This window comes from Diceros bicornis, chromosome 15 (assembly GCF_020826845.1).
Source record: "Diceros bicornis minor isolate mBicDic1 chromosome 15, mDicBic1.mat.cur, whole genome shotgun sequence".
Classification (NCBI taxonomy): domain Eukaryota; kingdom Metazoa; phylum Chordata; class Mammalia; order Perissodactyla; family Rhinocerotidae; genus Diceros; species Diceros bicornis.
This window is the reverse complement of record NC_080754.1, coordinates 25,583,464-25,597,199: the sequence shown is the minus strand read 5'-3', so window position 1 is coordinate 25,597,199 and position 13,736 is coordinate 25,583,464. Positions and strand designations below refer to the sequence as shown.

General features: G+C 46.1%; 1 protein-coding gene and 1 long non-coding RNA gene across 11 annotated transcripts in view; one reads left to right on the top strand and one right to left on the bottom strand.

Annotated features, from left to right (window-relative positions):
• Positions 1-13,736, bottom strand: part of KALRN (kalirin RhoGEF kinase) — a 633,650-nt gene that overhangs the window by 107,623 nt on the left and 512,291 nt on the right. For 3 of the 10 annotated variants that reach the window (XM_058555944.1, XM_058555946.1, XM_058555947.1), the window contains exon 1: positions 7,350-7,550. The exons of 3 other annotated variants lie outside the window; for them this stretch is intronic. In XM_058555944.1, the coding sequence (XP_058411927.1) occupies positions 7,350-7,434 (85 nt within the window). In that variant the 5' untranslated portion in view covers positions 7,435-7,550. Of the gene's footprint in view, positions 1-7,349; positions 7,560-13,736 lie in introns of those variants that run through there. 4 more of the 10 variants (XM_058555941.1, XM_058555942.1, XM_058555943.1 and 1 more) reach the window with 3 other exon arrangements.
• Positions 7,477-8,218, top strand: LOC131414795 (uncharacterized). Its single transcript, XR_009222229.1, has 2 exons — positions 7,477-7,611; positions 7,949-8,218. It is a non-coding gene; the product is annotated as an uncharacterized LOC131414795 (long non-coding RNA).

The window sequence follows — 13,736 nt, the reverse complement described above, 5'->3', positions numbered from 1 at the left end:
AGCACGTTATAAAGCAGTCTATAAAGGGTGAACCCATTTATTTTAAGAGGGGGTAAACATATAGAAAAGGATATATTAAGTGGTTTGTAGTAGCAGTTTCTAGGTGGATAGGATTACGCTATAAGTTATGTTCTTATGGTCTTTTTTTACCTAACTTTTGAGTTTTTCTATAGTGAGCATAGTTAGCTTTAAGAGTAATGAGGAAAACAAAATAAAAGCAAAGGAGTCTTAACTCGGAAGAAGGATGCCACAACTTCCCTTACTCGACCTTGCGGGGTGGGAGGAAGGGGCGGCAGCTGTAGAGTTCAGGGGAAGATGCAGGGGATTCCTAATTCGGAAGCCGCCTGGCAAGTGAAAGTAAACGGCAAAGGGGCCTGTACCACTTCTCAAAGCCAGAATCCTTGGGGGGCGGGGTGGGGGGGGAGCAGGAAGCCTTTCATCACAGAACGCTTTCCCTGGAGCTGGGGGGAGGGAGGAGGAAGGTGCCGGCAGAGTGGAAAGAGGAAAGAGGAGAAAAGAAGAAACCAAAACACAAGAAGCCACCTAGAGAGCTTGTTAAATAGACCCTGGGTCTCATCTAGAGTTTCTGAGTCAACGAGGCTGAGAATCTGCATTTCTACCATGCTCCCGGGTGACCATACTTGCAGAACTTCTGCTCTAAATAGAGAAAAGAGGGACGCACTGCACAGGTATGAGACTGAGATGCAAAATCTGTGTAGAAGCAGAGTGTTTGCAATTCTTTTTAACAGTGAGGCTTGGTTTCCCCTTTGGATGGGGAAAGATAATATCCCTGTCTCCATGGAAGCAGTGCGGAGATTCTAACGGTGAGAGGGCAGAAATTGGGACTGTCCCGAGAGCCTGTTACACATCAGGTGCTGTAAGAGAACAAACACACGGCTACAACTAATACCGTCCCAAGGAAGAGCAGACACCTGGAAACAGAAATGTTTTATGAGATATGTTTCAACCTGGTGGCAGAAGGGGTTTCCCTTCCTTTCAGGTGGACAGTTTCCTCACTGTGGTCACCAGGAAAGCAAGAAGAATGTGGAACAACCTGTTCAGTGGCTCTGATCTTTGCTGTTTTACCTGGCTAAAGCCAACCTGGCAGCCTTCTAGCCGCCTCACAGGTGTAACCAGGGCTCCCCTCCTTCCAGGAGGTATAACACAGAAGGTTCTGTCAACCTTGAAAGATGTGCTCCAATAGTCACTGAAGAGACCAAGTTGGGGAGCCAAGCTACCCATGTCCCCCATCTACAAGGAACACACAAAATACTGGCCAAACCTCAGAGAAATGTCCAGAACTGCTGTGGGCAGCAGGTCGTGATTTTTACCTAGGCAAAAACAGCCTGAAGAAGACCAGCAAAGCTTTGCACATGAAGGATGTGCAATAAATCTTGGCTGAAGTAAAAGAAGAACGTCTCTCGTTAGATGGTTAGCCAAAGTCAAGGGGCAGGCAAGAAGTGATGTCTTTATATATGACGTAAGTTCTCAGGGTCTGAACTTCAAGCTTGGTGCAGTTTAGATCTGTTCTCCAATTCCTGTACCTTGTGTTTCTCCTCAGAGAAGACTAACTCAGGGAGGCCTAGGTTTCTTTCAAATGTTCTTTTATGTAACACATGGTGATTATAATACTAGAAGTGTTCTGTGGTTTTTAAAAAATTGGTCTAATAAAGAAAAAAAGAGAGATATCCCTATCACACTTCTAGATAACAAGCTTTCTTCCCCCACAGCATTGAGGCACAGCTGACAATGACTTGAACCAAAACCATTAAATTGCTTAGGAACTTGGATTTACAGTGTTATTACCTAGGGGACCCACAAGTGTTTAGCTGGGAGTTCCCTGAGGATGGGGTCTATGTCGATTATAACAATCACTGTTACCATTAGTAGCTAACCTTTTTTAAGCACTTTATATGCCTTGTGCTATGCTAAGCCGTTTACATACATTATCTTAACTAATCCTCACGAGGGCCCAGAGGGGTCAGCACCATTATAATTCCCATCCGTTCTCCTCCAATACCTAGCAGAGGGCTGGCAGGCAGTCAGCACATAAACATTTGTCAAATGAAGTAAAACACTGTGTGTTACATAAAAACCAGTGACGTTCAAAGAGGGAATGATAGGAATGTATTTCATTGATTCATTTCTACCTGAGAGGGTACACTTCAAAAAAAGAGACAAGAAAGAAAGAGGGAAAAGGGACTTTCTGAATCAAATTGAACCAGAGGGAAAATCATGAATAGCTATTTCCTAAGAATAATGTGCACAAGCTGCTCCAGGAGAGGCAGAGATGTGCTGGTCTCTGTTTTCTGTGGTCTTGGGACAGAACAGCCCCTCAAAGCAGACCAGGCAGGTCCAGTTCCGAATGGTTCCAGACAATGCAGTCCCGAGAACTACAGATCATTCCACAGTCAACACCAAGTTCTGGCTTGAAGACTGCCTCTACCCTCCTCGTTGGGTCAGCCTTGCCTCTGTCCAGAGTAAGAGAAACCATATGCCCAGGAAGACAGGAATGGAGTTGAGGAAAGAGCCCTGGAAAAGGGTTCTAGTTCTGACTCTGCTGCTAAGTGGCTGGATCTCAGTTTCCTCCTGTATAAAAGGAGAAGATCTATTAAATGATCTCTAGGGTTCCTTCTAGTTCTAACTTTCCATGGTTTAGCCTCTTTCTGCTTGAGAAGCCCCCCTTGGGTTTTGGGCCCATGTTTTTTCTGGTGCCCTCCTTCACGAAAAGCCTGGGGTTTGGTCTGAAGAAGAGGGCAGGCCCTGCAGCCACTCTCTCACTGAAAGAGCACTTCAAAAGGATGGGAAATATTTTTAGGGCAGAAGAGAAACGGCATCCAGATTCTCAAGAGGAACATCAGGAAGTGGAATACCAATAACACTATGATTGAGTAAGGCATGCTTACAAAAGAAGTGAATCCCCAATGCTTTTTTATTTTTTACTTTTAAATTACTTTACTTTGCATAAAAACACAGATAGAGAGTCTGAATTTTTACCTTTTATCCCAAGTTAGGGCTTACCAACCTATAGCACATGGAATAACTGGGGTGACATGCCTACAGGATTATCCGTGATTGCTGGACTCGCAGCTGTACCAGACAAGGGATATTTGGCTTCAGTTTCCAGTCCCTCCCTCACCCCACCAAATCCACAGACTCCCATCACTACTAGGCTACATTATGACTGGCAGTCAGTACTGTTATCCAGATAATAATTGATATCCCTGTTACTACTCACCAGTCAGAAAATCAGGTACGGGAAGAGAAGCACAGGATTTAGGCTGGGGACAGTATGTATGTACGGTAATTCTCCCCAGATTAGAGTATATCTCCGGGAGGCAGAGAAAACCACGAGATATATTGGAAAAACATATATGCTAAATGGTCAGTTCAATTTTCATAGCGGTAAAGGCACTTCCTGGAAGATAAAGAAATTTAGAGTATGTATGTATGTGTGTATAAGGGATTTTGCCCCTTGGGTGGTGAATTAAAGCAAACAATAGTGACTGTCACAACGGTTCCTCTTTGAGGTTACCAACACCTTTCTAAAGGAACTTGGTGTCACGGTTTCACACGTTAAATTCAGTTACAAAATGAGCTGTATTAATTTATGGGTCATAGGAAAGATATTTACATCAAGTCATAAGGTTCCTGCTTAGTGATTCTGGGTAAAGGTAGGAAAAAAGAAAGAAATTATAGATAAGGATGACTGGGGATGCCCTGTGAACCCCCATAACCCTTACCCACAGCCCATGACATCAGACTCAAGATGGAACCTAACCACCCTTGTGGTGCAAGAGCCGTAGGGATGTGATCCCAGGTGCTCCCCCAAGAGCTGATTCAGCCTGGATAAGTCACCACTCCTTCCTCTCTTTACCTCTGAGATACTCAGACTCCTGACCTGGGCACTGCCTCACAGTCTAAGAGACACGGTGGGCTTGAGATGCAAGGACAACGATACAGCAATAAACAAGTATAAAGAAATCCCGTGCACACCGTGGAGAAGCAGAGGAGGACAGCAATCAGGCAAGGTATCTAAAAAGGGACTTCTGTCCACATACCCCAAGTTAATTACAAGTTGACTAGAAAACTGAAGGCTCTAAAACTGGGTTCTACCTAGCGAGGTCAGAAAAATCCCTAGGCTCCGTGATCTAAGAAGTCACAAATGCCAGTCTGCAACACGTAACTTAGCAACCTCCAGGTGATTTGAAATCCTTTTTGTCACTCTGAAGGAAGTTGCTTTTTAAAATTTTAAGATAGCCAAAGAAGAATCCAGAACTGACCCACTTCTTCAGGCTTAAAGGAAAGTCTAAGTAGCCAAAGCAATCCTGAAACTTCCCACAGAGCGCGACATCAATGATTAATCACCCTTCAAACACACACGTCATTATTTCACATTTGGCCATTTTGCTCTTCCAAAAAGGCAGTTATAAATGTATTTGCTGTCTGTCTTCCTTCTCACCTGATCTCTATATCCATTCTACTCTTGATTCTCAGTTTTCCTGCCCTTCAACACCAATTTCAAGGTTAGGAAGAAAGACCATCTTTCATCAAACCCCTTTACCATACCCTTACTCAATAGAATCAAAAACTGGAAGAGGAAAAACACAAGATAGTTGCCTTCCTCTCTTTTCCAAACCAAAAGGCAAGCTCAACTAACTTCATTCATATTTTTCTCAAATATGATATTTAAAGGCTACACAGGTATATCACAAAATCCTTGACTCTTACCCCAGTGCTAACAATTACGACCACTTAAGATTCACCAAAGTCCAGGATGCCTCACTCAGCTCTGAGTCAAAAATAATCAGGATATTCCACTTCCTCTTGGTTCCTTCTCAGACTTTAGAAGGAGGTGTCCTTTAAATCTTGAATGACTGGAAACCAGTTAGTCAAGGGAGCTTGAGAAACCCAGCAGCGGGTTCTGACCCATTAGCTTCAGTGTGCAGCTACCAGAGCATTAGGAGTGAGCCAAGCTCTCTCAGAAGAGATAGAGACCAAACAACCATCTGCCTTTATTTAAAAGGGAAAGCTGTCTTTCAATTGTATTAACTCGGTACAACCAGAGAAACTGGTTTAACTGAAAATGGAGACAGACCTTCCCCAGTGCCGATGCCTCCACTCCAGTTGGCGTCTCAGACTCTTCCCTGGGCCCTTCTTTGTGTTGCAATTGAGCAAGATTCTTCCCATAGAGTTTTGGGGGCTCTGGGCAATGAACTCAAGCTCAGCACTCAAGACCTTGTCTTTTCAACCTGCCTCTGAATTGATGCCTACAGGCTAGGTGGAGACTTGGATCTCTCTTTTCTGTTAGAGCCAGACTGAGGGAGCCCAAGGGCAGCGCCCCAATACCTCAGATACTATCACCCTGTCCAGACTGGCCAGGCGTTCTTTGAAGGGTGGCTAACTCACCTCCCCACCATCTTCCTCAGATTTCCATCTTCACATATTTTAGATCTAGGAAAGAGTAAGGAGTAAAGCAGGAGGCGACAAGGGACCCACCTTTGTGACCCTCCTTTTCCCTTTTAAGCAGCTTTCATTGCTTGGGCCTTTTGCCTCCCTCAATCTTCAGCTGAGGGTCGATGGTCTCCTCCAGCTTCGGCTCCTGCAACGCCCCCTCTCCTCCCACGCCCACTCTCCAAGCCACAGAGCCTGCAGCCACCGCTTTCCCAGTCCTGCAGGCAGGAGGCAGCCCAGCAGGCGCCCCAAGCGGGCTCCCCACCCCCTTCTTGGCGCCGCATCGCGGAGGGACGGCCAGCGCAATTCACAAACAAAGCAGAGGCCAGAGAGACCCCGGGAGAATTACTCTGTGGGGAAGCTGGGGCTGCCACACATCTGGACTCAAGGAGACAGCTGCGGGGGCTTTCGATAAGCGCCGCCCAAGTCCCCACATTCTGCCTTTTGACAGGAAACGGACTCCCAAGAAATCCTGCCTGGAAACCCTTCACCACAACAGCACAGCCTTTGGAGCAAACCCACCCACTCAGATTCCCTTGGGCCATTTCCTGCTTCCTCTCCCTTTTAATTCCCCCTTCCTTCAATTCCAGCCTTGGTTTTGAAAGTTTCTGAACTAGGCTCGGATTTTTGTGCAAGTCCCGACCCCCTAAGATTCCTTCTCCATCTGAATTCTGGCTTTTTGAGCTGTCTACTACACATTTCCAGGCTGTTCTAATTAAATGCCGATATTGAGAGAATCTAACGCTGGGATTAGGAACCTTAATGACTTGGGGAAAGGTCCTTTAGATTTAATCAGTTTTTGTTGCCTTATATTTGCTCAGGATGGAGAATTTGTCAAGGCTACGCTATGTGTGTGGCATAGAGGATGGTGAAGGGCCGCTTGGATGAAGTTTACTCATCAATAATTTAGAGAGAAAGTTCTATCGGACTTGGTTAGAGGAGGATGGGGACGGAGACTAGGGCACTGTAAATGGGGTGGAGGCGAGAGGCCGAACAGGTGAAACTTAAAAAGGGCAAATGTCAAGTGAGAGGTTATATTCTCACTTCCAACCACACAGAAACAAAATCGCTTCCCGCCCCCCACGCAAGATGAAGTGTCCAAGTGACATGAACAGCTTTAGGAACATCTGCAAACTCTGTCTAGGAAGGTCCCGACTTCTTTTTCAGGAGAGGCTACACAACCGATAACCTTCCCTCTGGGATCTTTCTCACCATCTTGTTTTGCAGGCTGATATGGGGGAAATTAGCTGCTTTCTGCAAGTCTCCTCAACAAAGTTAAAATTAGCAGAATAATGAAATACAGTCCTAATTGGGTACATAGAGAATTCTTGGTTAATTAATGAGGCAAGCTCCGGCCCAGGGTTGCAAACCCACGCTGGCTTGCGAAAGCCCAGGCAGAGAAAAGCCTGCTCTAGTCCCAAAAGAAAATTGTCACTTGGCGAAAATAGTTCCTGGTGTAGACAGAAGTGTCAAACGCATTCCTATAGCTAGGAGTCCTCTGTTAATCCCGCAGCTGAGATCCATATGTAAATGAGCAGGGAAGTGCGACTCTGCCACTGCGGGGACACTCACAGCTCCCAGTGCCCTCTCCCATCCCCCGCATCCGCGCCCCACCCCCTGCAGGCTGGCGCCCTGACATCCAAAGTCGCTATAAGTAACTGAGTTCCCAGACTGCCGCTCCGCATCCAAGGCAGAACGTCACCGAGAGAGAAAGAGCCCGCGTTCTGCCGGCGAAACTGAAATGAGCGCGGTTCAGAGCGAACTCTCTCGGTTCGCCGCCCTCCCACTCCCCACTCCCATGTCCTCCACCCCAGAGGTCTCCCCCCACCCCTCCCTCCTACTCAGCCGTCCCGTTCTTTGGCAACAGGAAGGCGCAAAGGCCGACAGCCACTCACCTCTGCACGGGAAGCAACAGCAGCACTTAGCCAAGAGCCACCCCAAAGAGGGACCTCGGGTGTAAGCCCGGTCGCCGCCCCTCATGCTGCCGCGCGGCCCCAGCGCTCCGGCATGGCCCGGGGCACCTGCAGCGGGTGGGAGCGCAGCGGGCAGGAAACTTGAGCGTCGCGGCCCGGCAGACAGCTCGCTCCCTCGCTCCCTCCCTGCCCGCCGTCCTCTCCCCGCGCCGCGGCCGAGGCTCTGACTTTCTGGGAGCCGGAGGTACCTTGGGCAGGAGGGGAGGGGCCGGTCGGGGAGGGAGGGCCTAAGGGGGCGGAGTTCCAAAGTCCAGCTGTTTGCTGGAGTGCGGGCCAGCAGCGTGGCCCAGAGTCCTACGCAACGCCGCCTGTGGATGTGGGCTCTGGACAAGCGCTGGGAGGGCCGTCTGTAGGGCACGCAGCCCCTGGCCCAAAACAGGTGCTTCTCCTTACGTGCAGCTTCCTCTCCTCAAAGCCCACCACCATCAGCTTTGGCTTAAAATACACACCAGATGAGGCCAAAGAGGTGGGAGAGGAGCAGATTTAGAAGGTTCAAGACTCAATAATGCTTTTTCTAACAGGTTCACCCTCTCCTTCCTCTCAGCCTCCCAACATGGACAGCCTCCTCTGTATTGAAAACACCTTCACCTAACCCTTGTCTGTCCCTCCTTTTAATATTTAATGCTAATAATGATAATAGTGCCTCACTTTTTTATCGGTTCCGGGGCTGTAATGATTTTGTGCAAAAGCACCCTGGATTCGGAATCATAAAACCCACGTTCAAAGCCGTCTGGCCACCTACTAGTTGTTTGATCTTAGGCAAGTTACTTCATTTTTTTTGATCTTCAATTTCTTCATTTAAAAAATAAATAAAAGAAGGAAAAAGAATTTCTGTGTTACAGGATTGCTAATAGAATTTTGAAAGACATATCCATGGAAGTACCTGTTGGAGAGGAGATGTTTAATAGTTCCAACTGAGAGAATGCCTACAGTGAAACTCCAAACATCTTCTGGTGGGAGACTTCCATTCACCATCCTCCCAACCACATCCAGTGGATCTATCATTCCTTTACTTACATCCCTATCCTTTTCTTCTTTAAATCTTTTTCATATTTCAAGGCTAAACTCACATCCCTGCTCCCCCTATGAAGCCCACCTGGACCACATCAACTGGACCTTCCCATGAACCACTGTGTTGATCACTCACAGGGCATCTCTCTTGTAACTTTGTGTCCAGATTTAGGAAAAAGGGATTGCTGGAAACATACAATACTCATAGAGAGGGCCCATTTATCAGAAAAAAACAGAAGTTTGTGAGAGAAATAAAACACAGAGGCTGATCACCAAGGTAACCATTTCCTACCTGGAAGAAAGACAGCCAAGGGACAAGACTTTTAGGAGCTACCAGGATTTGGGGCTTCCTTTCTCAATTTGAACCATGTTTAGATTTGTGCCTTCTTTATCTATGTGTTGCAGCACCTGCCACTGTTGGAACACAGTGGATGCTCAGTAGATGATAGTAGCATGACTTAATGAGTAACAATAGCGACACGCAGTGAGCATTTATTTGTGCTAAGCAGTTTCCTAACTGCCTTCTATATATTAACTCATCTATCTACACAAAAAACTCTCATAAGGTAGGGTCATCTTTTACATCTGAGGAAACTGAATGAATGAACTTTGATGGGGCTTTGATGGTTTAACTGTCAAGAGAAACTCTAAAGAGCTTCACGCCATAGAACAGCAGAACCTCAAGTCAAAATCTAACTTCTAGTTCTATCACTGCCATCTCCCTGATGACCACTCCCGGCAAGAGTTACATAAGAATCTCACCGTGGAGCAGGAAATGTGCCTCTGGTTCTCCACATACAAAACAGAGAAATGAAAGTTCAGATTGCTCATGCAGCCTAAACCCCAGATTCCTGATTCACTGGCCATCCTGACTACTGGTCAGTCTCATCTTACAAGGTTGAGTTACAGCAGGATCACAGTTATCCTGGGTTCCAGTTCTGGCCTGTGGCAACCAGCACTGCAGTCTAGTTCTCTCTTCCACATCGTCAAAGATAAGAACTATTTTACTGTTCTTGCAAGCCCAGAGCAGAGAATGGTGAGGACCCTCAGCTCTTCTAAAAGTGAACTTTATTTGTTTGTGATCCACTGCATGGGGGCCATGATGCAAGAGTCGATATTTGATCTTCCCACCCAATCCACCTCTTTGGATACTTTTGGGGCATTCTGATAGGAATTCAAAGATGTTTCAAAATTGCTTGGTGAGTAACCAGTTCCTTTCTTACTTAAATCTTCCTTCTGGGCCTTTGTATTCAGGTGACACTGACCACGATTCTATCATAATCCTTTGCAAGAGGCTGATGACATCATCTTGCAGAAACTGGCTTGAGTTAGATGTCTGAAGAAGACCCAGCCCTTACTTCAGAAATCAGAGTACCAGTAGACTGTAGTTTTAGTCTCCATGAAAAGAATCCATCAGGCACGTTTCCACTGCTCCTTAGAACACAGGAATCCATCCTACTCTCAACTTATAAGCATAAAACCATTAGGAACACCTACTCATCTTAATTGATATGGTCAACACATGTTTGGCCATCCTGGCGATTCACTCTGGGGTTAGGCAGCAACTACCCAAGAGTTCCATTGCCATCCTCACGTGCCTTCCAGAATGAGACTGGTGATGTTTACAACCTGACAAGGAAGTCTTGAACACCACTGGGTCACTGATTGCAGACTTATTCATTCATTCAGCAAATACTTATTGAGTGCCCACCATGTGCCAGGATCTGTTCTAGGCACTGGGTCTACATTGCCGAACAAAAATAACCCCAGCCCTTGTGGAGCTGGCCAGTAGGACAGACTCACCATGAATGTGAAAGGGAATCAACCTTAGATATCTGACCAAGTTTTGAGTTGAGAGATTTAAAGAAAATAGGTGTCTGAATCCTCTAACTGCATCTAGATGTTTTAAGGTAATGTCCTCAGGACAATTGAGAGAGGATCCAAGGGCAATGTCTTTAAACACTGGTGCTTATTAGAGTCATCAGGGAAACTTTGAAAACATTCTAGCCATTTTTTTTAAGGCTTTCCAGGTGATTCCAGGGTGGAAACCAAGTTTAAGAACCATTGATGCCTGGGTCTTCCTCCCCCAACCCCCTCAAGATTCAGATTAATTCACTTTGGGTGCAGCTGGGCATCAATAGTTTTAAAAGTTCCCCCAGTGTTTGTAATATGAAGCATAGTTTGAGAACCCTTGGTGTAGTGTGGTGCTCGAACTTGAGTGTGCATTAGAATCATCTGGAGGGTGAGTTAAAACACAGATTACTGGGCCCCACTCCCAGAGTTTGTGATTCAGGAGGTCTGTGATGGGGCCTGAGGATTTGCATTCCACAAATTCCCAGGTGATGCTGACATTGTTGCTACAGAGACCACACCTGGAGAACCACTAGTGTAGCAGATTCCCCCCCATCAATTTGCCATTTATGCCTCCTTCTTTTTGTAATAGCACCTTGATTTTTCTTCAAGAAACCAGCCCTCCTCCATTCTTAGACCATGTTTTTGGGTGTGGCTGACATCCTCCCCCTGTCCACCCTCCACTCCAAGGATGGGCCCATGACCTGGGCTTGGCCAGTCAATTATAGGAATTGGTTCAGATTTAGCTCATGACCCAATTTCAGCCAATGAGCATAAACCGTGAGACCTTAGCAAGGACTACTAGGAAAGCAGCAATCTCTGCCCACACAATTTCTAAGTTGGTAGAATGTTAGCCTAAAGCAGCTGAGGGCCATCTTGCCATAACCACATCGGAAGAAAGTGCCTGAGAATAAAGCCAACACAGAGGAAAGAGATGAGACAGAGATAGAGAGAGAGAGGGAGAGAGGTTTGATGACATCATCTGAATAGATACACTTGTTCCCAAAGCCTTATTGATCTCCAGACTTTATTTGAGCCCCCCAATAAACTCATTTTTGCATGAGACAGTTGAATGTCTATAATTTCAGAGTTTTCAAACACCTGCCCACCCACTCCCAAAGTTCAGGCTAAGAATCCCTGAGCTATAGCAATATCTTTAGTGTTCTGCATTTCCAAACAGATGGCTGAATCTCATTCCTATCTTTGGCAGAGTTTGTCTTTAGTGATGCCTCCAGTCAAAGTCCATTTTATAAGAATTAGGCTTTCTACCTACCTATGTGTCCATTATATGTCTCATCTCCATTCCCCACAACAGTGAGTCCCATTCCTGCTGGTCTCAGCTTGCAGACATACTGGGGCGGGTATACCACACTGCTGGGCTTGCTACTGGGGACCAGTGGGACTGCCCTCTCTCCCCAGGTTAGCCACAGGCTTCAGTAAGACTGGACCATGACCTCAGGCATCTGCCCTTTGCGCCGACAGACATGTCTAATTTTTTCTTTTAGGCTTGTTCTCTTCATATTTACAGGAACAGAGATTTTCAAAATCACAACACTTCCCCACATTTCTTAGTGAGAGCTCAGCCCAGAGACAGAAGGACTAGCAACTGGGCCCCAACTAGGCCTGATTCCTGTGAGAACCTTCTTACTGTGACAAGTACAGGACACACCTTTTACAGAACACGCTTGAAAAGGCTCAGTGAGGGTTGTGGGTTCCTGGTGAACATGGAGGACAGGCCCCACTTTCCTCATCCACCCCAGCTCATCACTTTCCTGCCTCTCCTCCAGCGGTGACTCGCACTTCTAGCACCCATTCTTACATTCTGATCCAGATTCAGATCTATAGTTTTTAGAAAGCTCTGCAGGTGATTTCAATGTGATGTCAGGGCTAAGAACCACCGACCTTGGGGCTCAAGGCCACCTACACTCTGGGATGGTTGCTATAGGGTTTAGGAAGCACTTGGACTCCAGTGTTCTCACTTTCTCGAACTCTGACAACTGGTCTTTTGATTCATTCTCCTACCACCTGTTACGCTCTCCATTTGCTAACCGCATGATCCTTAATCCTCATCTCCCCTGTATAGATTTCTGACCTGTGAACTGCCTGATTGCTAATGTCAAGGTGGTTCATAACTTTTCCCAAATTACCCTGTCCTGGCTTCCATTTATGACTGTGGCTTAAAACTCTAAGATTCTTGCCAAGTACCAATCATCTATTCAACATACGGTTTTTTTTTCTCTTCTCCCCAAAGCCCCAGTACATAGTTATATATTCTAGTTGTAGGTCCTTCTAGTTCTTCTATGTGAGCTGCCACAGCTTGGCTACTGATAGATGAGTGGTATGGTTTCACAGCCAGGAACCAAACCCGGGCTGCAGAAGTGGAGCGTGCTGAATTTAACCACTAGGCCATCAGGGCTGGCTCAAATGGTTGGCTTTTGAACATCTACTATCTGCAAGTCACTAAGCTAACCTGTATATGGGAATTTATAAGGGAAATTTATATGAGAAATAGAAATTGAATAAGACATGTTCCCTCAGCAAAGACACAGAAGAACAGGGTGAGTTCTAGGAGAAGTGGTTGGTTCAATTTTTTGTGGCAGAAAAACGAAACTGGAGACAGACCAGGACTGGACATAGGTTTTGTGTTTATGTGAAAAAGAGGAACTGAGATAATAATCATCAGTGACCAGAAACACTTAAGATTAGAGAAAGGAAGTGTAATGTGTACATTGCTTCTATATTTATTTGAACTCCAAATATATCTTTCAAAATTGTGTGCTGTCCATGTGGGTAACTATTCCCAGGTAATATGTGCTATTTTACTGTTAAAGTCTACAGAAAAAGTGTGATTGCCAGTATTAGGCATAGTAATCTTTTCTCCTAATTATCTGCGTTTAGAGGGGTCTAGTCCCTGCACCATTGCTGGCCCTTTGGGTACCACCATCCACTTGGTGACAGCTCTCAGAGTAAACCATCACAGAACTCATCCTGTATGTGTCAATGGGTTCATTCCTCTGTGCTTGCCCACCAGACACCTGTCTGCCTCTTTCTGGCTGACTCACTTATCCTTAAGAAAATTAAGCCCCAGCTCATCCTGTCAATCACCCTCTTTGTTTTCAGGAAGGAAGTGTTACTGATCATCCTCTGGTCTGAGCCAGGCCCCAGGTAAGGGGTGGTCTAGGCAATATTGATGAAGACCATAGGATTTCACAGAGGACCCAGGCGTCTCCCCAGAACAGCCAACGTTCATATTCTGCGGGGACAGAGAGGTGGATTGCAGGCAGCCAAGACAGGTTCCTGGAGATCTGTGCTGAGCAGCCGCCTGGGCTCGGGAGGAGACAAGCTATTTATCAAAGTGAAAGATGACTGCAGCTGGAGTTGCTAAAAACAAACCACTCCAGGTTTTATCTACTTCCAAAAACGTTTCCTTCTAAGTAGGTCAAAGTG